At 48.9% G+C, this 22,222-nt stretch overlaps 1 protein-coding gene across 4 annotated transcripts in view; it reads right to left on the bottom strand.

Moving 5' to 3' along the window:
• The window catches only part of CEP68 (centrosomal protein 68), a 28,270-nt gene extending 9,755 nt beyond the window's left edge, over window positions 1-18,515 (bottom strand). For 2 of the 4 annotated variants that reach the window (XM_045446253.1, XM_045446254.1), the window contains exons 1-4: window positions 18,363-18,507; window positions 7,156-7,561; window positions 4,010-5,536; window positions 2,241-2,363 (exon numbers count right to left, since the gene is read on the bottom strand). In XM_045446253.1, coding sequence (XP_045302209.1) covers window positions 2,241-2,363; window positions 4,010-5,536; window positions 7,156-7,518 — 2,013 coding nt within the window. In that variant the 5' untranslated portion in view covers window positions 7,519-7,561; window positions 18,363-18,507. Of the gene's footprint in view, window positions 1-2,240; window positions 2,364-4,009; window positions 5,537-7,155; window positions 7,562-18,362 lie in introns of all 4 variants that reach the window. The other 2 variants (XM_045446251.1, XM_045446255.1) reach the window with 2 other exon arrangements.
• Between the last annotated feature and the right edge of the window lie 3,707 nt (window positions 18,516-22,222).

The following is a 22,222-nucleotide window of genomic DNA, read 5'->3' as shown; positions in this document are numbered from 1 at the left end:
TTTAACTCTCCCTTCTTTGATTCTTTGAACCCAAAATAAATACAGAGTCAATCTTTTCTTTTGTTTACAGTCTGACAAAAGAGTTTTCTTTTCCCTGGCAGAGCCTGGTTCATGAACAGCTTGGGGGACAGGGGTTCTGTTTGTTATACCTCACAGGGTTTTCTTTAGACTCACAACTCACTATGGGATTCTCAAAACACAATGTCTTCTATTCTAACGGACCTGGGAAGTGAGAGCCACGTAAGAGGTGCCTCGACCCACTTCTTCCCGGAACGTCCTACTCTGTGCAGACCTTGGGCCTTGGGGAAGGCATCAGAGAAGCTGTGAGTCTCCCAAGTAGCTGACTTTTTTTCTCCTCATGGGTACCAAGCCTTATTATAGCCGACTGTTTTGATGTTCCTTTAACGCTAAGACGTGTAAAGTCAAATCCATGACAACCTTTAGTACAGGGTACAGAACTTGGTGGTTCACATTCTCAAGTTATCATTTTACTCTTGGATTTAACCATATTCTTTAGTTTTCTTTTGCCCTAATACCTATGCTGATTATTTTATTCTTTAGTATTCTCTAGTTTATATGCTGCCATAAACCTACTGTGTTAAGACAGAGAGTGAGACAGAGTCACAGTAACAACATGTGGACACACACACACTTGTTTGTATGAGCTATCTAAGCGGGGGGGGGGCGGGGGTCAAGGCAGCTCATACATATTCATGAGTCATGCACCATTCTGTGTGGGGAAGGGGCTGACAGAGCTGTCGTGCTTTATGACACAGCTGTGTGGTGACACAAGAGGGACAGTCTTCACAGACTTGTGAGGGTTAATTCCCAGTTCAAATCTCAGTTCTACCCACAAAACAAGACAGCTGCTCTGGCCAGCCTGGAAGGTGAGGCAGAGAAGGACAGTGAGGGATACAAGGGAGGGAATGGACTTGTTCTACTTGGCACTTGCTCTGACGGGGATGGGGCCGAGGCACTCTGGAGAGACCACCCAGATAATTCTGAGGGCAACTTCCAGGCAGTTTCCTCTCCCCACAGCGGTACTGCCCCTGGACCCCCAAGGGGTGAGCCCTGCTCAGCTACACAAGCACACTCAGAAGCTGCGCGCAGAGGGCGCGGTCACACTCAGCCTTCTCCTCCTCCCTCTGGCACGCTGTGGGCAAGGAACTCAGGGCCACCTCTCTCCACACAGCAGGAAGTAGCACTCCCACTGAGGCAGGACAGCTGGCTACCCAGTCGAGGCCCCTCCCTAAATTTTACTCGGCTCCAAGCTGGAACACCAAAGGACTATCCTCCCTCCCACCAGGATGTGCCGGGGGCTGGGCTGGTGCTACTCTGGCTGAGGCAAGGGTCAATAACATCTTCCTCTGAAGGCACTTGATTAGGTTACAGAAATTCAAAGAACTGTCTCAGAAAACCCTTTCTAGACTAGCATCAGGCTCAGACCACAATTCCTAACTACTTCTGCTCCTTCAGAAGAGGTTAAAAATGCTTGGCTAACCAGACAGTGCTACGGGCCTCTGGGTAGTTCAGTCAAGGTTAATGTTATACTTTGCATAACTGTATAATTTATCCTCCAATTCAGAACACTTCTGAGAATGAAGGGGGACCTGTTGATAATTATTCTAGAACAGGCACAAACTATCATTCCAGATACACCTGATCTAAAGTCAAATGAACCAGGACACACAGAGACGTTAAAAATAATGGAACCTTAATGAAAAAGAGGCAAAAAACCCCAAAACAAAACACACAGAAGCAAATTCCAGTCAGTGCTTTCCAAAAGAACTTTCTGTGATGATGGAAATGTTCTATCTGCATTGCTCAATATGGTAGTCACTAGACAAATGTGATGCCCAGACACTTGTGACTGTATCTAGTGTAACAGAAATAGGAATCTTTAATTCTACTTCATCTGAAGAGCCACATGTGACTGGTGACTCTGTGACTAGTGCAGATCTATACTTAATCCCTGAGACATTTGGAAAATTACAAATCATCCCTAAGAATATTAGACAGAGGATGAACAGATTTTCTCCAAACTCTTCTTGGCCTGGGAGAGAACTCCTACATTTCGCAGTTTTTCAACAAAAAGAATTTGGAAAGGACCTCTGATTAGATTTCAGGTAGAACAGTCAATTGCGCCATAACATACCGAGTATCAGTTATTTGAGCTTTTACTTTGTAATCAAGTACTTAGCCACCACTCTGGTGGCTAAGAAGCCAGGACCACATATTACCCGGTAAAGCTGCAGAGAAGACTTGAGACCTGTAAGATTGGACTTGGATGGAATCAGGTGGTCGGTGACATCTGCTATGTTATACAGCCAGCGGATCAGCTCTTCCAGCTGACAGCAGAATGTCTGTAGGCAAATAAAAGAACACATGGTGTTACTGACCAAACTGCTGTTTACACTTTCAATCCAGGGGATACTGGGAGAAAGATGCACTTTGCTGGAGCGTTCCCTCACTTGAGGGGTCACTCCCTTCCCTCCCCCCAACCTGTTCCCACCCTGACTCCAGACCTCCGCCAGCGCAATATGAAGAGCCCCACCTTGGCTATCTCCCCTCAGCCTTCCTGACAGCAACAACGACAGGCTGAGAAAAGCCTGCTCTGCACGTGAGAAGAGAGCAGCTAAGGGGAGGGGCCGTGGACAGGGAATGGCCCAAAAGCATGCCAACCATGGAAACCAATTCTCGAGTGAGCACCAGTGCTAACTTTGTTAACTGTCCCTGAGGAAAACAGAAGATAAATGACTATAATCGCGACTAACTTGAACCTATGGCAGGAAACCAAGTGAATTACAACTGCTCGTCCCTGTTCGGTTCCCACAATGCCCAGGGCACTTGGCTCCTAGACTCCTGCTGGCCACTCACCCTAGGGAGGCTATGAGGCAAGCACTTTGCCTCGCAGTATTTCAGTCTTTCATCACAAAAGAGGCACATGCTAACATTTGTCCTACCTGCTTCACGGGACAAATGGAAACATCTATTGCATTGGCTCATGGGTTCAAGGTTTTCCAGCCACTTGTGCTGCTGTGTGTGTGCAGTGTCCATGCACTCACCCAGGACACAAGGCCGTATGTGGGACTCTCCATGTGCAGAGAGCCACATACCTGAACGTCCTAGTGTCAGGGACTATACAAAGCCCTCAACAAGAATTATTTCATGTAGGGGCACCTGGATGGCTCAGTCGGTTAAGCATCCGACTTCAGCTCAGGTCATGATCTTGCAGTTCGTGAGTTCGAGCCCTGCATGGGGCTCTGTGCTGACAGCTCAGAGCCTGGAGCCTGCTTGGGATTCTGTCTCCCTCTCTCTCTGCCCCTCCCCCACTCGCACTCTGTGTCTCTAAAGTAAACATTAAAAAAAAAAAGTTTCATTGTAATCCATACAACATCCCTGAGAGGCAAGGCTCCACATTTCACAAATGAGCAAACTCAAAAGACTAAGCTGAAATTCCAAATATGGCAGTGTTATGATTGAAATTCAGATCTGCCTGATGTTGACAACCCCATTCCACAGGGTATTAATTCTATCTCCAGAGAGTCAGGAGTCCACAAGAGGTTTGGTGATCAAAACGTCTTAGGAAAACAGTACATGAAGTGACTCTAACTCCGAAGTGCCACCACTTTATCAAACTGAAGCTCTGATAAGTCCTGCAGTCAAGAAAGCCATTTACCATTGTTTAGTTCAGACAATTGAGCCCGGACCTTTTTCGTGCAGAATACCTCTTAATCCTCAAGGTCAAGAGCTCTAGGAAGCAGCCAGGAGTAATGGTTAAGCTTAGGCTCCAGCCCTTGGGTGGGCAAGTTACCTACCCCTTCAAGGCCTTTCTCCCAACTGTGAAGCGACAACAATAGTCCTTATCGGGCAGAGGGGTGAGAATCAAGTAAACTAAGGCACAGCACAGTGCCCGGCACATGTAAGTGCTCAAGGTCACTAAATTTGATTCCCCGTGCACTGGCAGAAGAGCTCCCTCTAGGCAAAGCCTCTTGAACGTGGAGTTTACCTTCACACACTGCACGAGTGATTCTTTTCCGGGCTCTCCTTTCCCAGGAGGCTGCCCTGCAGCATCTAGGTCTAAGAACGCATGCCGATCCCACACAGCTGGCAAAGAAGAGTGTGCTCTCAGGGGTCCAGAGGAGACTCCCAGGGCCTGGCTGTTCCCCAGACCGCCTTCCCCTGCAGAGCCCCTTGCATGGATGAAGGAGCAGAGCAAACGGTGGTTCTGGCCCTCAGGGCCCCTGGACCCTCTGAGGGCAGCCTCAGAAGGAAGCTGGCTTTGGCTAGAGTCCGACGGGAGGGAAGCTGGCCCATCGCTGTCTGACACGTCGAGGGAGGTCTGCCCTTCGGCAGCCCCCGTGGGCAGGGTTACCAAGGTGGGGATGGAACCTAGATGTGAAACCAAACTAGAAACCTGCGTCAGCCGAGCGGGCAGGGCGAGATACTCGTCATCACTTTCCACCTCCTCTTCTGGTTTCCATCCAGATTCTGTGCAGGCAGGGTGCCAGACACCCTGGCTGGCTCCCTTCTCTCTCTCTGTCCTGGGCAAGGGCCACCCTCTCTCCCATGTCCTCCACTGGGGAGAGCCCGCCTCAGGGTGCTTGCCCATGTACCCAAGCCAGTCCTTCACACCCCTCGGGGCTGGCTCTCTGCTCTCCCAAGGAGCATCCCTACCACCCGGGGCTCTGGGGGTAGATGTGAGCTGGTTACAAGACGCCAACCCCACACTGCCCTGCTTCTGGGGTATGCCAGAGGACCACCGCCTAAGGCTTGGATCTCCAGGCCTAGAGAATGGCAGGGCAGAGGCCTCTGCTGATGGGCAATTCTGGGAGCCATTAGTGGGTGACTTCAGGGTGCTCGCGGGGGAAACAGAAAAGCTATCCAGGTCTACACCTGAGTCCTGCAGCACAGGGTCAGCCAGCACGTGGCTGTCAAGGTGCTTTGGGAGGTGAGGCTTGGGCCTGAGTGGGTAAGTATAGTCCAGCAGGTCTTCGTACTCTTTGTTCGGGTTCCAGAGTGGGGAGTGGCGGTCGGGGGAAGGAGGTAAGGAGTCTGGAAGCACACAGGCCCAGTACTCGGCCTGGAAGGAGAGGCGCCTCCTGCCCAGCCCAGGAGCATCAACCCCAGAGGACGCAGGCTGTGGTGACCACTGGAGCCGTGGCCCTGACCCCACAGAGGGGGCTGAGTGGGGCATGGCCAGCTCCAGGGAGGATGAGACCTTGGCAATGGAGCAACTCTGAGGTTCCGCCTTCTCCTGGTGACCCTGGAGACTGCTGCCCGGGGAGGAGGCAGAGACGCTGCGGCTGGAGAACTGAGGAACAGCCGTCCCTTGGCTCACCACAGACCTCCATCTTGTCGGGAAAGGGAAACCTGAGCTGTGAGGCTGCTGGCTGAGGTCCAGCGCCCGTGGCGACTCAACTGGGGACGGGTCATCTTCGGTATCAGCATCATGTCCTGAGCAGAGACCTGTGGCTCTGGGAACAGTAAGAGTCTGAGGTAGCTCCTCTGAGGCAGAAAGCCTGGTCTCCTCCATCTGTAACGACAGAGGGAAGAAAAAGCAGTCAAGTAAAAGCAAGCAAACCAAATTTCGTTCTTAAAGGACAACTTTGGAATGTTCCTTGGGGGCCTAGACGATATTCAGGAAAGGTCTTGAAATTAGAGTCTGCTATCCGATGCAAGAACCGGACAGCGTGCGGCTAGTGTCTGGCACGGAAACTCCGCGTGCTCCGGGAAGCAGACTGCCCTCCCCAAACCGATCACACCCTCTGGCCTCCATGCAAGCAGAGAGCAGGTGCAACTCCGACAGCTCTGTCGTGCTACGGAGCCCGCCACCTAACTTCTGAGAAGCGCATCCCGGGCAGAAGAAACCTCTGACTGTGTGAAGGAAACATCCAAACCAACTGGCAGGCGATCCACCAGGCCACACCCTGCTCCGCTCACACCTGCGGGAACTGAACGCTGGCAAAGCGAGTAACGCGTTTCAGCCTCTTCCCTCTGAGTTTTTAATCTGCTCAGTGAAGAACCTGCCCCCGGGGGAGGCGGGATAGCACACCCGTTAAAGGCGTGGGCTTTGGAACCAGACAGACTCGATGCCAACCCCTAACTGCCACCTTCCAGATGTATGACTTTGGGCCTCACTTCCCTCATCTGTAAAACGGGGATGGTAACGGTACCACTTCCTCAGGACATGAGGATTAAAGGAGCTCACATGTGAAAAGCACAGGGTAAGAGCTCAACAAACAACAGGTACTACAACAAGCAGCCCATTTTTAGTAAGCTCACAAAATAGCCCATTTCTATGTTTGCTTATGTGCTTCCTGCCTCACTGAATCTCTCATGGGTGCCCTGAACTTCCCACCACCCCTGGTTCCCAGGCAGATGGGTCCAGTTTCTGTTTTCTCCCAGACAGGCATACTCAGAGCATCCTCACAGGACAGAACTGCATGGGGCAGTATTCAGCAGCTGAGGCCAGAGTGATACTAAAGAGATCAAAGCCATTCCATGGAAGGCCTTGGCAAGCAGAACATAATAGGATGCCAGAGCCGGAAGGGACAGATCATTCAGGTCACCTTCCCAAGGCCCTCACCTTTCTGAGGGCCTGACAGACTTGGTGATACGTCTGAGGTCACAGAGTCAAGGAGGACTCCTTGATCCATGTGACTCGTACTAGGCAAGGCTTCCCTGCAGTCAGGGAGGCACAAGAAATTCTTCCCCAAGAATGGTGCCGCCTACTACGGGGGCTCCAAGCCTCTGCCAGGTTCCTTGGGTCCCAGGGGATCCAGTCTCGGAGCCCACAGCCCTGGACGCAAGTCTCCTCAGGGCTCCCCCTGAAGACTTCAGATCACCAAGTCAGAAACAAGACACGGCCCCGTGGTCTAGCCCTCTGGGCAATAGATCTTGGCCATAGCATCCCCAGTCTTCACAAGGTCACCAGTCACACTTTTGAGGAACAGGAGATACTGTGGACAGAGTCCCTAGGGCCCAACTCTCCAGGTGAGCCTGTAAATCAGAAATCATCACACCCAGACTCCCTTAAGTCCCCACCTTGTACAGAAGCTGGGAAAGCAGGTAAGAGGGTGAGAAGAATGCTAGAACATACTGCCAAATGACCACATTAGTTAAATCTAAAGTCCCATTTGCCTTATTACCTACCTGGCTTTCCACAGAGTGCAAAAGGTCTCCAGTCCCGGGGCCAGCAGAAGGAAGCAGGCAACCAAGAGCAGGCTTAGATCTACCAGCTACTGGCTCCCTTCTGGTGTTGTTGGCCTGTGGCTGGTAGGCTCCAGAGGGGCTGGGGCCAGCCCTGTCACAGCAGGCAGGGGCAGGTAGCCCCTCTGTTCCCCACACCGGGGATGCAAGCCCGCCCTCAGCTTCCAGGTGTGGTGGCTGCTCCTGCTCCCCGCTCGTGAGCCCTGGGGTGTCCACTTCCTGCTCCCTGCAGCTCCACTGCCCATAGGACAGGGCCTTGGTGTCTGCGGGGGCCTCCACCTCCGCCTTTTCTTCTCCCAAAGCCATTGAGATGTCACTAGGTCAGTGTTCCCCTGAGGCCTTCAGCTCTCTACAAAATGGGAAAGGAAAAAAAAAAAAGATGTATTTTCTGCATCTGTGTCCAGGAAACCTTGCTTTTTAATGATTAAGACAGACATTTGCACAGTGAAGGAAACCACCAATAAAAAGAAAAGGTAACCTACTGAATGGGAGAAGATATTTGCAAATCGTGTATCCTATAAGGGTTTAATATCCAAATATATAAAGAACTCGAACAGCTCAATACCAAAAAACCAAATAATGTGATTTAAAAAATGGGTAGAGGACCTGACTAGACATTTTTCCAAAAAAGACACAGATGGTCAATGGACTCATGAAAAGATGCTCAACATCACTAATCAGAGAAATGCACAGCAAAACCACCATGACAGGGCCGCCTGGGTGGCTCAGTCAGTTAAGCCTCTGACTTGATTTCGGCTCAGGTCATGATCTCATGGTTCCTGAGATGGAGCCCCCTGTTGGGCTCTGCACTGACACCAAGGAGCCTGCTAGGGATCCTCTCTCTCTCAAATAAACAAAACATTAAAAAAAACAAACAAAACAACCATGACACATCACCGCACACCAGTCAGAACAGCTAGAACAAAAAGGACAAGAAATAACGAGTGTTGGCAACAAGGTGAAGAAAAGGGAACCCTTGTGCAGTGTATGTAAATTATTGAAACTGGGGCAGCCACTGGGGAAAATAGTATGGAGGCTCCTCAAAAAACTAAAAATAGAAGTACTATATGACCCAGTTATTCCACTTCTGGATATTTACTGAGGAAAACTGAAAACATTAATTTGAAAAGATGCATGCACCCCCATGTTTATTGCAGCATTACACGGAAACTTAAGTGTCCATCCACAGTGAATGGACAGAGAAGATATGGTGCATACAATGGAATATTACCAAGAATATTCAGCCATAAACAAAGAATGAGACTGTGCCATTTATGACAACATGGATGGACCTAGAGGGTATTATGCTAAGTGAAATAACTCAGAGAAAGACAAATACCATATGTTTTCATTTATATGTGGAGTCTAAAAAACAAAACAACAACAAAAAGAAACAGACTCATAAATATAGAGAACTAGTGGCTGCCAGAGAGGCGGCGGGTGGGGGAGATGGGTGAAATAGATAAAGGGGATTAAGAAGTACAAACTTCCAGTTATAAAGTAAGTCAGTCACGGGGATGAAAAGCACAGCATAGGGAATATAGTCTATAATATTGTAATATAATCTATATACCGAAATAATGTTGTATGGTGACCATACTTATCCACTTATCGTGGTAAGCATTTTGTTAGGTATACAATTGCTGAATCACTATGTTGTCCACCTAAAACTAATATGTCAACTATATTTCATTAAAAAAAAAATTAAGGACAACCTCTTTCCTCCCTCCCTCTCTCCCTTTTTTGGCCAAAGAAAAGAAAGAACAAATGGTGTCCATTTCCTCAGAAGAGAACACAGGTCTGGCTTTTCCTCGGCCCCAGAGCCTTCCAAAGGGGATGCAGGAGCAAACCATTTTGTCCTCTGCTTTTATATGGCCTGTAGCAGCCCCAGCACCAGGTGCCCGGAGGGTCAATACAGGTCCAAATCAGAGACCAGGCTTAAATCCACATTTTCGTCCCTGTCCCTCTGGCCTAGTGCCACTGGGGAAAGGGGCCCGGCCTGGGCCCTCCCTGGGCCAGCCCCACGACAGTTCTTTTGCTGCAGTACTCCCATCAGCAGGCAGCTCTGGCCTGGCTCTGACCGCTCTGCCGTAGGGAACAGCAAGTCAGGGCAGGCTCGGGCCTTGGCTGAGCCCAGGGTCTTCATACAGTGCCTGCTTTTGCCTGGCAGAGGAGGCAGGACCCTCTCTCAAAGCACAGAAACCACATCCCAGGCGGTGGAGCAGGTAGCGATTTATTCCTGCCAGAGAGAGAGCAAGCAGCAGCTCTTCTCCCACCAGCTCGGGTTATGATTAACTCGCGCTGAGGGAAATCCAGGTGGGTGACAGCGGTAATGGCCACAAAGCATGCATGCATATGACAGTGAGAGCCCTGGGCCGGCTGGCGGGCAGGCAGGTGAGGGACAACCGGGCGAGCACTCACGGGGGGAAGACGGAACCATCTGGGAGCTGAATGTGAAATAGGCCTGTTCCAGTAAGAGCTTCAGGGATTACAGAGAGACTAGCTCCCCTCAGCCTAACAGTATACGCAACAACTGCCCCTGGGGGCACCGGTGGACGGGGCCGGGCCAAAAAGCTGGAAGGAGGGAACGACTCCCAGAAGATTTGGAAGGGGAACAAGGGAAGCAAAAGTGCCCAGGATTTCGGCGGTCACCTGGAATGCACTGGGCGAACCTCAAAGCTAGAACCTGGACAAAAATAGCCTTGTTTCCTCAGAGACCAGGAGAAGCAGTGATAGCAAGAGGTGCCAGGAGGAGCGGGGAAGGCGGAGGCTGAAGACTGGGGCTCATCCTGCTCAGCTTGCACACCGGGGAAACCGGGCGGGGCACAGTTATGTCTTCAGAACACCCCGCCCGGTACTGGAAAAGGGTCCTACTCTGCTTGCCTGGGCACACGAGGCTCCAGACCCATTCGGAGGTGACTCTAAAGCAGAGCACACAATTCACATTGACTCTCTTCTCACAACCGCTGCATGGGGCAGAACAATTTTTTTGACAGGTAATCTGTGGATGAAATATAAAATGCACTGCAGATGTAAGTCTCCTTCTGTCCTTGTCCCCATTCCTCACTGTAACAAGCTCCTGCATGATGCAGGGCATTAAGACAGTGCCTGGCACACGGAGTGTGCTGTGAGTCAGCTGGTGCCAACAGTGTCATGGAGGGAGTGTAGGGCACAGAATCAGTGTAACAAGTCACCTTACAGGCAACAAAGGAGTCCAACAGAGAGCGAAAAAGCAGCCAATTTCTCATATAACTCAAGCAAAATATTTACTACTAGATACTCCCATAAAAACAGGTAAACAGTCTCATTAATTCTGTACCTAGGTCTCTCACTGAGCTCTTGATGTACAAGCAAACACAACAATCTATTTCATCCTTCTCCCTCTTTACATAAAAGTAGCACTGTACAGGACACCCTGTTCAGAACGCTTTCTTTCCTTTTTTTTCCCTCTAAAACACACACACACACACACACACAGATTCTTGGACATCTGTTCTCAACAATACCCAGAGAGCTTCCTCTTTCTTTTACATCACTGCCCAGTACCATATTCCACGTTAAAAGTGTCACTGTCCCTTTATCTGTGAATACTGGGATTATTTCCAATCTTTCCTTATTACAACCCATGCTTCAACAAACAACTGACCAAACAGAACCATCAAGGGCACACATCTCTTGCATGCATGCTAGCACGTGCACAGCAGAAACATCCAGAAGAAAAGCTGCTGAGGCGAAGGGTTACCTGCACCTACCTCGGCATCCGTTACCAAGTGGCCCTCTAAGGCGTGGCATCAATTTATACCCCAACCAGCAACATGCCAGAGTGAGTTTCCCACAGGAGGCAGGTCCTCTTATCTTCCCTCACAGAGGGGGAGACAGACCAAGGCTCAGAGAGATTTAAATGCAGGACTGTGTGACTCCAGAACCCAAGCTCTTTCTGAACCATCAACGGCAACAAGTTACAAAGCAGAGAAGTACATGTAGGAGGGAAGAGAATGACAGGACAAAGAGGTGAGTGACCAAGTCCTGCTGCAACATGTTCATGGAGCCACATCCTCACCTTGTGGCTAGTTAAAAAACTACACATGAAGCTGTTGACAGGCAAATTCTATTTTCACAACTAGAGAAATACGTGGAGACCATGAACTGGGAAAATCTAACCTGTAGCCCCCAACTTCTACTGTTGCTCCATTCCTAGAAACTCTCTCAATGGCTAGAGTCAGGCCTGATGGGTGGCTAATTCTCCCTCCACTAAAAGGGTGTGGTCTTGCAACGAGGGCTGAAATAAGATGATGCTGGGGCAAAAAAAAGGGTGCAAATGATCGGTCTTTGTTTTGATGATGTAGTTTTAATTTGTCCTGTCTGGACCTCATTATTCAAAAAGAAGCTATCCATTTATTCTGGGGGGTTGGGAGTGGTGAGCTAGAATTATAAGCTACTTAGAAGACACCCTAGGTAACTTTCAAGTGTACAGACAAACCTGAACTAGGTTAACACTGTCGCCAGAGGCCCTTGAGCAACCAGGTAAGATGGTCTGAGATTGAATGATTTTCATGGAAACAGTACTTCATAAAAGGCAGGTTTATTTCCTCAGTCTGGATAAACAGTCTTCTCCTAATCTTACTTATTCATCTGCCTACCAATTCATGCTCTCCCCTTGGCTCCACAAGCTATGAGGAGACAGATACATGTGAAAGAAAGTCTGTAAGAGTGCATTTCAAGTTGTATATAAGATGCTATAGAATACAAAAGTAGAAGTCAACCGGGATAGAAATAATCAGGGAAAACTGAAAGTGATGACTGTTGGAAGCAAAGGCATTTTTAAAACATCAAACATGATGAAGTGGCCTAGAAAATCCACAAGTTTTAGATTTCTGAGCCTCAACTCCATCCACGCTTGCCAGGTGGGCAGCTGTAATACTGCATGAAGGTCCAGCCCTCATTTCTATAGCTTCATTACACATCATTTCTTCTAACTTTCTGGGGTGAGGACGGAGGTAGGGGTTCCACTTAGACACTTCCAATGAGAAGCAGCTTAACTCCTTTTCAAAGCACCCATTTCAAAGACCATTTCAAAATGGTCTGCTCTGGACCATGAATATGACTTGTGGTGTTGAACCAACACTGTCTCCCAGGTCAACAGCTTTACAAAACCTACTACTTACTCTGTGGGGGGCCTCCTTGCTCAGAGATAACTTCTCTTACAGAGTTCCTGCAAGCTAGCCGGCCTCCTCCCTACCAGGGAAGAACCACAAGGTCGGAATGAGTGCCTGGAGCCCTCGGAGCATAGACAACGAACAATGAATTCAACCCTCCATCTGAAAAATCTGTACATCCCAGAACTGCCCTGTCCTTGGCCAAACCAAGAGACAAACCACATAAGCTTCAGGATATTGTAGCAACCACCTGGACTCTATTAAAATTCTTCATTAGTCTCCGGCAGAGGCCATATGACCTACCAGATATATATAATTAGGAGTGATGTAGGCTTGGCATCCGCTTGCCCTACAGTAAAAATACGCTCATACGTCACGTATGTGGCAACGCTAACTCTGTAAGCCTGGACATCTGACCCTTCTCGTGCAGCCCTGTCACAGCTGCCAGGCCTTCCTCCCACTCACTCCCATCCAGGATGGACAAAGGAGGGCTGGGAATTAGGGGGGAGGGATGATGCCCCTCTCTTAACTAAACCATTCTGAGAGAGGAATGGTCAACCAGGGATCAATCCTCCTCCGATCAAAAAAAAGACTACCTGCCAAAAAAAAAAAAAAAAAAAAAAAAAGACTATCTCCAGGACTCATTAAATCACAACCTCCCTCTGAGATAATCTGATTTATACCAACTTTGCCAGGGAAGCTGTGTACAGGCAAGGCCCATCTCTATACCCAAGCACACAGCCAGCCACCTGTACCAGCCATGCAGACTACGTATTACTTGACAGAGCAAGCCCTACCAGTTTAGGGGCCAAAGGCTTCAAACTCCTTGTGTTTTCACAGGAGGCCACAGGTATAGGTGGCAAATGCCATGCACACATTGCGGCAGAATCTGGCCAGAGAACCAGACAAAGAGGCTCTTAGTACTATTGCTCTTTCCCTAAAAACATAAAACTGCCCACAAAGAACAGGGGAGGGGGCGGGGTAGGATCCAACATCCTCAGGTTGTTGGAAAGCTTCTGGGGGAACTAATTTATGGGAGAAAGAAGCTTAAAGGCAGAAGCCAATCCAGGCGTGGGAAGCACCATGTTGGGGGTAAATATATATGTGGGGGAGGCCAACAAAAGGGGCAGTCACAAGAGGCCAGGGCCTGCCTCAGAGCGGGGTGGGTGCCAGGAATGCTGTGGCTTTGAGCCACAGGTTTGAGACTGGGAGGTCAACAGCCAAGAGCAACCGCCATTCTACCTGCTCCTTCCCTGGCTGCTGAAGACCCCAAGTCCCTTAGTCCTCCACACCGACCCTGTCTTTCCCTGTGGGGCAGGTCACCCTGAGCGCCGCGTCCACCTCCTTTGAAGGTTCGAGCCAAGTGAAAAGGAAGAAGAGGTTCAAAGCTATGGAGGGAAAACGTGTTTCCCGTGGCTTGGTAATGGGCTGATGCCATCCTCAGGATGCTCGGGCACCAGCAGCCCCTTTCTTTTTCCTCCTAGGGCGACTTCCCTCTGTTCTGCTTAGAGTTAGAGACAGTCCTCCAGGGCCTGAGGAGGAGCCACTGGCTCCCTCTAAATCAATTTGGTGGGAGGGCTGTGGCCAGGCTGCTCCCCTCACTTTCTCACTCGCTCACTCACAGGCCGACTGGGACCACCAGATAGCCGTGCAGCAAGGCCAGTCTTCTAACTCATCAAGCCGGTCTTCAGAAGGCCTCAAAAGAGATGCAACTACCATATCTATAAGGAGCTTGGCTGAGCTCCCAGCCTCCCGTCCACTGGAACGCAAGCTCTCTGGCCTCCTCCGCAAACTGTCCCCATCCAACAAAACTCAAACTACAAGGATGTGGAGGACTCAACATGTTAACAACCGTATCCTCTATTCCCACCATAGAGCAGGCAGAAAACCGGCTTTCCTGTAACAAAAATCTCTCCTGCTGTCTAAGGAAGCTGGCCCTGGCATACAGGGTTGCAGCTCCAGAGGCCACTGCTTTTACTGTCCTGGGCATTTTCTGTGAGGTAGTCAGGCCACATGTATGAAGACTGATAACAATGTCACTCACTGTACCAAAGGATCCTCTTTTGGAGAAACCACTGGAGAATTCTCTGGTCTCAGTAACAAAAACAACTGTTTCACTGAACAGCCAGTTTGTTTTCACTTCACAGGTATTGGCAAAACTGATAAAATTTTCCTCTTTGCATTGACTACTAGGAAGCTCAGGGCCAAATCTGCAATCCTCCTCAAGCAAAAAGCTTAGGACAGAAAGGCACTCACCTTTTATACTATTCTCACCCCTGACTTCCTCCTACTTTTCTTTCAACCTATCTGCCTCAATTACTTTTATTGAAAAATCTTGTTCTACTGAAAGTACCTTGGAATGATTTCTCAAATCATTTTTTGGAACAAAATATAACAATTGTTAAAAACAGGGGCTCCTGTGTGGCTCAATCAATTGGGCATTCTCCAAGTCTTGATTTTGGCTCAGGTCATGATCTCACAGTTGTGAGTTAGAGCTCAGGCTCCACACCGAGTGTGGAGCTTGCTTGAGATTCTTTGTCTCCCTCTGCATCCTCCCCCACTTGCATGCTCTAAAATAAAAATAAATAAATAAAATTAAAAATTAAAAAAGAATTGTTAAAAATAGAATAACATAATAGGAAAAAAAAAGGATCATAAATCCAAACCCATAAGGAAACATAATCTGTTTTTAGCAATACTTCTAAAAACCAAATGCAAGTACTTATGTTAGTACCTTTCTACAAAGTGTGGTCTACAGACGAGCAGTATGTGCATCACCTCAGAGCTTGTTGGGAATGTAGATGTTAAAGTTCCACCCCAGAGTCTTGGAATCAGAATTTGCATTTGAGCAAGATCTCAAGCGATTAGTTATGTTTCAGGAGCACCAGGTTAATCAGTAAGCCTGTTTCAGCAGGCTGGAAAGGAACCACTACAGTGGCTTTGTAACCATTCACTGAGTGCTTCTCTCTCTTTTTTTTTTTTTTTTAAAGGCTTTATTTTTAAGTAATCTCTACACCAAATGTGGGGCTCGAACTTACAACCCCAAGATCGAGAGTTGCATGCTCTACTGACTGAGCCAACGAGGTGCCCCACTGATTGCCTATCTTATGCCAGGTACACTTGGGAAGGAAATTTATGATCCATGTCCTTAAAGTCTTTGCAATAGGACACTAGAAAAAGTTCACATCCGTGGCAGGTTTTTAATATAATAGCTAATTATAAGTATGTTACAGCTGGAAAGGCGTATCCAGAAAGAACCGTATTCCCTAGAAAAGATTCAAGATTCATTATGCCTACATTAAAAACAGAATCACAGGGGCGCCTGGGTGGCGCAGTCGGTTAAGCGTCCGACTTCAGCCAGGTCACGATCTCGCGGTCCGTGAGTTCGAGCCCCGCGTCGGGCTCTGGGCTGATGGCTCAGAGCCTGGAGCCTGTTTCCGATTCTGTGTCTCCCTCTCTCTCTGCCCCTCCCCCGTTCATGCTCTGTCTCTCTCTGTCCCAAAAAAAATAAATAAAGGTTGAAAAAAAAAATTAAAAAAAAAATAAATAAAAACAGAATCACAGACCAGAATTCTCCTGTGATAGTTACAAGTGAAAAAAAGACAGCATTTGTCTCGATGACTCCAAATAATTTAAGAGAAATCAACACAGTTCAAGGGGACCTCCAGCTGAAAGGAAATGTACAACTTGGCCTGCTTCCTGCCCCCAGAAAGTGGTACAGGAAAACCTGGAAGTGAGGCAATAGCCCCTAGGGGATGTATCTGCCACCTCTAGGTCTGGCAAACAGGTCTAAAGCCAATGAGAAGGCTTCTTCCACTTTTCACAGTGTTTGTGAACAACTTCAAAGACAGGAGACAGTTTCTTCATGTGAACAAAGTTCTAAGAAAAGAAGCCACCCCAAGTCCATCTCCACAAGCTCTGCCATTCTGGCTGAACCAATCATCCTGAAGATTTCCTGTTAGCCACAACAGGCCCCATCTGTTTTACTCCTCTGCTCTTACAGGACCATTCTGGGTATCAGACCACATTAAGAGTATATCAGCTACTACTGCAGTACTTGGCCAAGTTATTATCTGGCACTTCATCAATCTGTAGTGGGTGGTAAGGCTCTAAATGAATAACAGATAGTCTCCTATGGAATACTTTTGCTATGGGGGGAAAATCACAAAAGGCTTAAGGACTTTTTAAAATCAAGCCACAGATAAGGACTAAAAGGCAGAGAGACCCTGAAGGGTCAAGTACTATATAGATATTTAATACTAGTAAATCTATTGAAGTATCTGTTTATTTTTATCCTAACAACTGCTAACTGCTCCTGAACGTTTTCTTTGAGCCATGAACTATGCTAAGCACTTTATATCAGTATCTTTTTTTTTTTTTTTTTGTACTATTTTTTGAGAGAGAGAGGGAAGAGCATGGGAACCCCGGGAGGGGCAGAGGGAAAGAGAGAATATTAAGCAGGCTCCACACTCACTGTGGAGCCCTAGGCACAGCTCGACCAAGGGCCCTGGGATCATGACCTGGGCTGAAACCAAGAGTTGGACGCTCAACCGACTGAGCCACCCAGGCACCCCTATGTCAATATCTTATTTAATCCTCAGAACCCATGGAGTAGGTACTATTATAACTCCTATCTTACAGATAAGGAAGCTGAGGCACAGAGAAGTTAAATCATGTATCCAGAGTTAGCAACTTGGCAGATAAAGCCTGATTTGACTTAAGAGAGCCAGAAGTCAACAGCTTCCCTAACCAGTAATAATAACTGGTCCAACAAATTAAAGGAATGAAAATTTTTGTTTTGTCAACTTTTGGCTACACTGCTGTTTTTCTGTTTTCTTTTGGCTTCATCCACTGAGTGCCTTCTCTGTTCCAAGCACTGTGCTAGGAGCTGAGGAAACCACACAACTTGATGCTTGTAAAAAAAAGAGGCAATAGAAGGTAGCCTAAAGGAACAAGAGATTATTAGCTGTGGGGTGGGGAAGAGCTTTAAAAGCTTTTCAGAAGGGGTGAAACGGAGTTCTTTGCTCTTTTCAGTACTGAGTGGTCTAGAATTGACCCAGGTGATGGGGGCAACAGGATGAGAAGTGGTGACCTGTACTTCTTTTAACCAAACCCTAGGCAAACTGATCTAGTACATTTTGCCTGGCATTTTAACAACATCCTTCCCACCCTAGATCTGGGAGCTGTTAGGGTATTTATGAATACAACGTATCGTCGTGCAGGCCCCACTCCCCACCCCCCGAGGAATTCCCAGTGAGGTCCAATCTGCTCCCGCACTGGCAGGTTTCCGCTCATTTTTATTACAAACAATACACCGAACCCAACCAAATAATTACAAAGGGCCTGAGCATGTGCCTCCAGGCTGCTGAGAACACTTCTAGTGATGACAGCCGTAAAGGGTGGCCTTTCTAGGCAAAAAAAACAAGACATTTTGCGCTTTCCCCTCGGCAGCCGGGGGCTGCTGCATTCACGGCACCAAGAAAGCATCATTCGTCTCCATCTTTCTCGTGGGAAGGGCCGTGAGCTAGTGACAGAGGGTCTCGGCGTTAGCCCCGACCGGGAGCAGCGCGAGCCCCTTACTCCCTGGGCCCCGGTGAGCGCACAGGGTAAACAGCACACGCCCGGGAGAGGCCGCGAGGGAAAGTGAATTCGCCCGGGGCCAACCAGACGCGCAGCTGCTCGGACCGGAGGATACGTGGACACGCGCGCCCCCTCGGCTCGGCCTCACCGAGCTCAGGCTTTTCCAACCCGGGCCTCCGGCCGCCGCGCCCCGCACCCGCCGGGCCGCCTGCAAAATGGAGGCGAAGGCAAGAGGCGCCCCTGTCCCCCCCCCCCCCCCCCCCCCCCAGGGAGCCTTTGTGCCCTTCCCGGCGGGGGACTCGGGGCCCGGAGACGCGCCCAGCCCGGCCTCGCAGACCTGGAGCGACCGCTGGGCAGAGGGTCCGGGCGGGCGGGAGCTGCAGAACCCCGACCCCCCTGCGGGAAGCTGCCTACCTTGCCTCAAGCGCTTCGGACTCCCTGACCGGGCCTGCGGCGCCAGCAACGCGACGCTGCGGCCCCGACGCGGGGGTCCCAGGTGGAGAGCGAGGCCCTCACGCCCGAGCCCGCTACGCCCGGGGCGGGACCGAGCCCCGGCCACGCCCTTCGGGGCCGCCCCTTCTCCGCGCAGAGGCATCCTTTGGCGCGTCGCGGCCAATCCCAGCCCTAAGGCTGGAGGCTCAACCAATATGCGACCTGTTCGAAAAAGAGCCCGCCCCTCGTGCCGTTCTGGCCTGTGGGAAGCCTGATCTTCGGCCAACCTTCTTCCCTCGCCTTCCGCGCTCGGGGGTCAGGTTCGCCTGTTTTGGGCGAGTCAGGTCCTGCGGGGGCATGAAGTCTTGGAGGTGTGTGGAAGGGTGCTCTTTCCCAGCGTGTAGGTCGCACTCTGAGTCACGTGTTCATTCATTCATTTTTGCGCAGGGCACGCGGTTGTGTTTCTGGAGCGCCGCCTCGGGGCGGGGCGGGGGGGGGGGGAGGGAGGCGGTTTCAGAGTTTTTTACTGTGCGTATTCTCATTCGCATCTTAACACGCAGGCGTGTGACCCTGGCCCAAACGGTGCCACCGGGCACCAGCGCGCGGGGTTGGGAGGGCGGTGTCCAGGACGAGTGGATGGGGACAGCTTCAGCAGTGAGGTGGGACCTAGGCAGGCTCGGAAAGGGTGGGAAGGGTTGGATAATGGGCCGGCCGACACTTAGAGGCTCTGGGAGCAGCCCTGTCTGGTAGGAAATCGGTGATGAAGTCCGAGGGGAAGTGAGATCCTGACTGTGGAAGGCTATGATGCATCACCCCCGTCAGCAGTGAGACTTAGGAGTCTAATGACCCAGCTCTTCAGCGTCTACTGCCCAGCGGAATCCTGGGGCTTAGAGGAACTACCACCGTGGGGTAGGGAAGGGGTCGCATTGTAACCCATAGACTTGTTCCTCCTTTCTGATCCTTTTGCTTCAACAGCACTTTCGGCAATATGGGTTACACTGAATGCCTCACTAATTTATAAAACAGGTCTGTAAATGTCTGAGCCTCAGCTGTGGACAGCGTAATAAATTCCTTATCACGGAACTCCTGGGCCGCAGGCAGTTTAGGACATAAAGACTTGTTGGGTTTTCCTGAACCTGCCCTGATAGCTACAGGTTTTGTCTGAACCAAGAGTCACGAACTTTTGACAGCAAAAGCAGAAACGCCTACAGATGGTTTTGTTTGGGCAGCACATTAATTTTATTTGCTTTTGGTTTTCAATAAAAATTTAAATCCCGTGAGCACCACTTGTGTATTAATGAACAGCCAGCCACTTCACACATTTGTTACCTGCTTGAAATCAGAAGGCATTTGCGTTTGTGACCCTTGGACTTCTCTGAATCTCCTAAGACTTCTGGGGGAGTCACCTAATCCCAGGGACTGAGACTCAGGTGTTTTCCACCCAAGACACGTAGCTGGAAAGAGAACCGGGCCAAGTCCAAATAGGCAACCAGGTCAAGGACACCAAAATCCAAATGAAGGGAATATGGAAAAAAATCAAGGCCAAACGAGTAAGATCTCAAAAAGCCAAGTAAGTTATGGCTGGAGGAATTTAAGAGAAGCAGACTATGAGCAGAAAAGTACTTCAGAATTTAGCAAAAGACCAGGATAGTCCACCCACTGTGTGTCAGGTCCGAGCTTAGGTCCCCCTACCTTCATCAAGCCTCCCCTTAATTTCAAGGAGACCTGCACTGCCCCTCCTTTGAAATTTGCAGCACTTGGTGTGTACCTTTCCTATGGCCTTTATCATTTTCTACCCTGTATGGTTTACTCATCAATAAGAGGGGGTAGGATGGATGACTCCCAAGGTTCTTTTCAGCTCTGACATTTTGTAATTTTCTGTTGAGCATCTTTTGTTTTTGCTTGACAAGTAATCTTACCTTTGAGGAACCACCCGAAATCCCCTGAAAGGGGAAAAATGGATCATCACCTACAGATGTGGACTTGGGGGCAGATAAAATAATTCATGAGACTGAGCTGTCGTCTTTTGAGGAGAGGATGAGTGCCTTTGTTGTTGTTGTAGGAGAGATGGTTGCATTGGGCAGACTTAGGATGGACTGTCATGGAGTTCCTATTGGCTACCCAGCATCTGAATATCCAATTTGGAGGGAGCCTCCCCTACTCTCAGTCTTGGAAGGAGTCTGGGCCTCTCCTCCCACACTAGAAGCCAATGGGTCTAGAGGAAGCCACGATAGAAACCAGAACTCTCCTTGCCTATGGGTAGCTAGAACACTGGTGCATGACCTAGAGTAGGACGAGCCAATGGTCCTGTACAAAACTGAATCTTGAGTGAATAACTATTATCACAAGAATTGAAAAACAATTAATGGTGGCATTAGAAGTGCAAGCATGCACCCTAACCAGAGTGCTGGAGCAGCATGGCCTTGGCTCCCTGCACCCAAGTCCACATCTGTAGCTGAGTGTCCATTCTTCTCCTAACTTTCATCGTCATCCTATCTCAGTGTTGTAGCAGTAGACTAAAATTTAAAACTAACCATCACTAATATACTTTAAATACGATAATGAAAGGAGATGAAAGGACGATAGGTAAAAAATCTACACTTGTACATGACACAGCAAGAAAAGAAACACCACTAAAGTGGTGTACCACATCATAAGGCTTCATTGACATTGATTATTTCCCTTCTCCATTACCCATTCCAGGTTCCCCTTACCTTCAAGCTGGCCAGGATTCTTTACCCGATAGGGTGAACCAAGTCTTTATTCTCGAGGAGTCTGCCCTAGTGGACCTGCCTGCGTGTGGTGCAGCACCTTTCCATTAGCGTGTATCTCTGGCATGGAGTGATAAGGTGTCCCCGGAGACCTCCTAGGCTCTAGTCATACTCTTCCTGCCTCTCTCCCCTTGCTGGTCAGGACCAGTCACCAGCCAACATTGTAGTGGCACGAGAGGACCACATCAATCTCAGCTTTGAGTCCGTAGGAACCACTGTTATAGGCTCTGGTGTGAGTACTGCACTTAAATATCTAAACCAACTGATGTGGAGGAAAGGGAAGCACACATTTTGGAGGAGAATCATTAGGTATAATTTGAGAGGTGCCACACTTGCTTTCACCAGCTGGTTCACGGACATCTGCCTCCTGTGGGGGAAACTGGAGCAGTCCTTGGCTCAGAGTGTGCACTTCACCCAGAAGGACACTACTATAAACTCTCAGGGTACAATCTCCCAGCTGGCATTTCAACTGATCTTTTAATTATATTTTTTATGTTATTAAAGTAATATGTACATATATTCTTTTTTTTTTTTTTTTTTTATCATGTAGTACTAGGGACGCCTGTATGGCTCAGTCGGTTAAGCCTCCGACTCTTGGTTTTGGCTCAGGTCATGATCTCCCGGTTTGTGAGTTGAGCCCCATGTTGGGCTCTGCACTGACAGTGTGGAGCCTGCTTGGGATTCTCTTTCTCTCTCTCTGTCTCTCTGCCCTTCCCTGGCTTGCTCTCTCTCTCAAAATAAATAAATAAGCTTAAAAAAAAATCATGTAGTACTAAAAGACTTGTAAGACAAAGGAGTCTACGGCCCATTCAACCCCCATAATCTCTTTTATTAGAGGCTTTCATGTTCAAATTTTTACCTTTATCTTATGTTATTTACATATTTTCAAATAATGTACTGTTATTTTTGATTTATGAATATGGGATCTGATCTGCTTTTTACTGTGTTTGATGAGGATTTAGCCCTATTATACCCCTTTCCTATTTTCTCTCATCCACCTTATATTTGCTATAACACAGTTTTCATAATTTAAGTCAAATATTCTTTACTAATGAGTTCTGTACAATGGTA

Source organism: Leopardus geoffroyi, chromosome A3, assembly GCF_018350155.1.
Source record: "Leopardus geoffroyi isolate Oge1 chromosome A3, O.geoffroyi_Oge1_pat1.0, whole genome shotgun sequence".
In the NCBI taxonomy this organism is placed as follows: domain Eukaryota; kingdom Metazoa; phylum Chordata; class Mammalia; order Carnivora; family Felidae; genus Leopardus; species Leopardus geoffroyi.
Note: the sequence above shows the minus strand (reverse complement) of the source record. Positions and strands in the feature narration are given on the sequence as shown.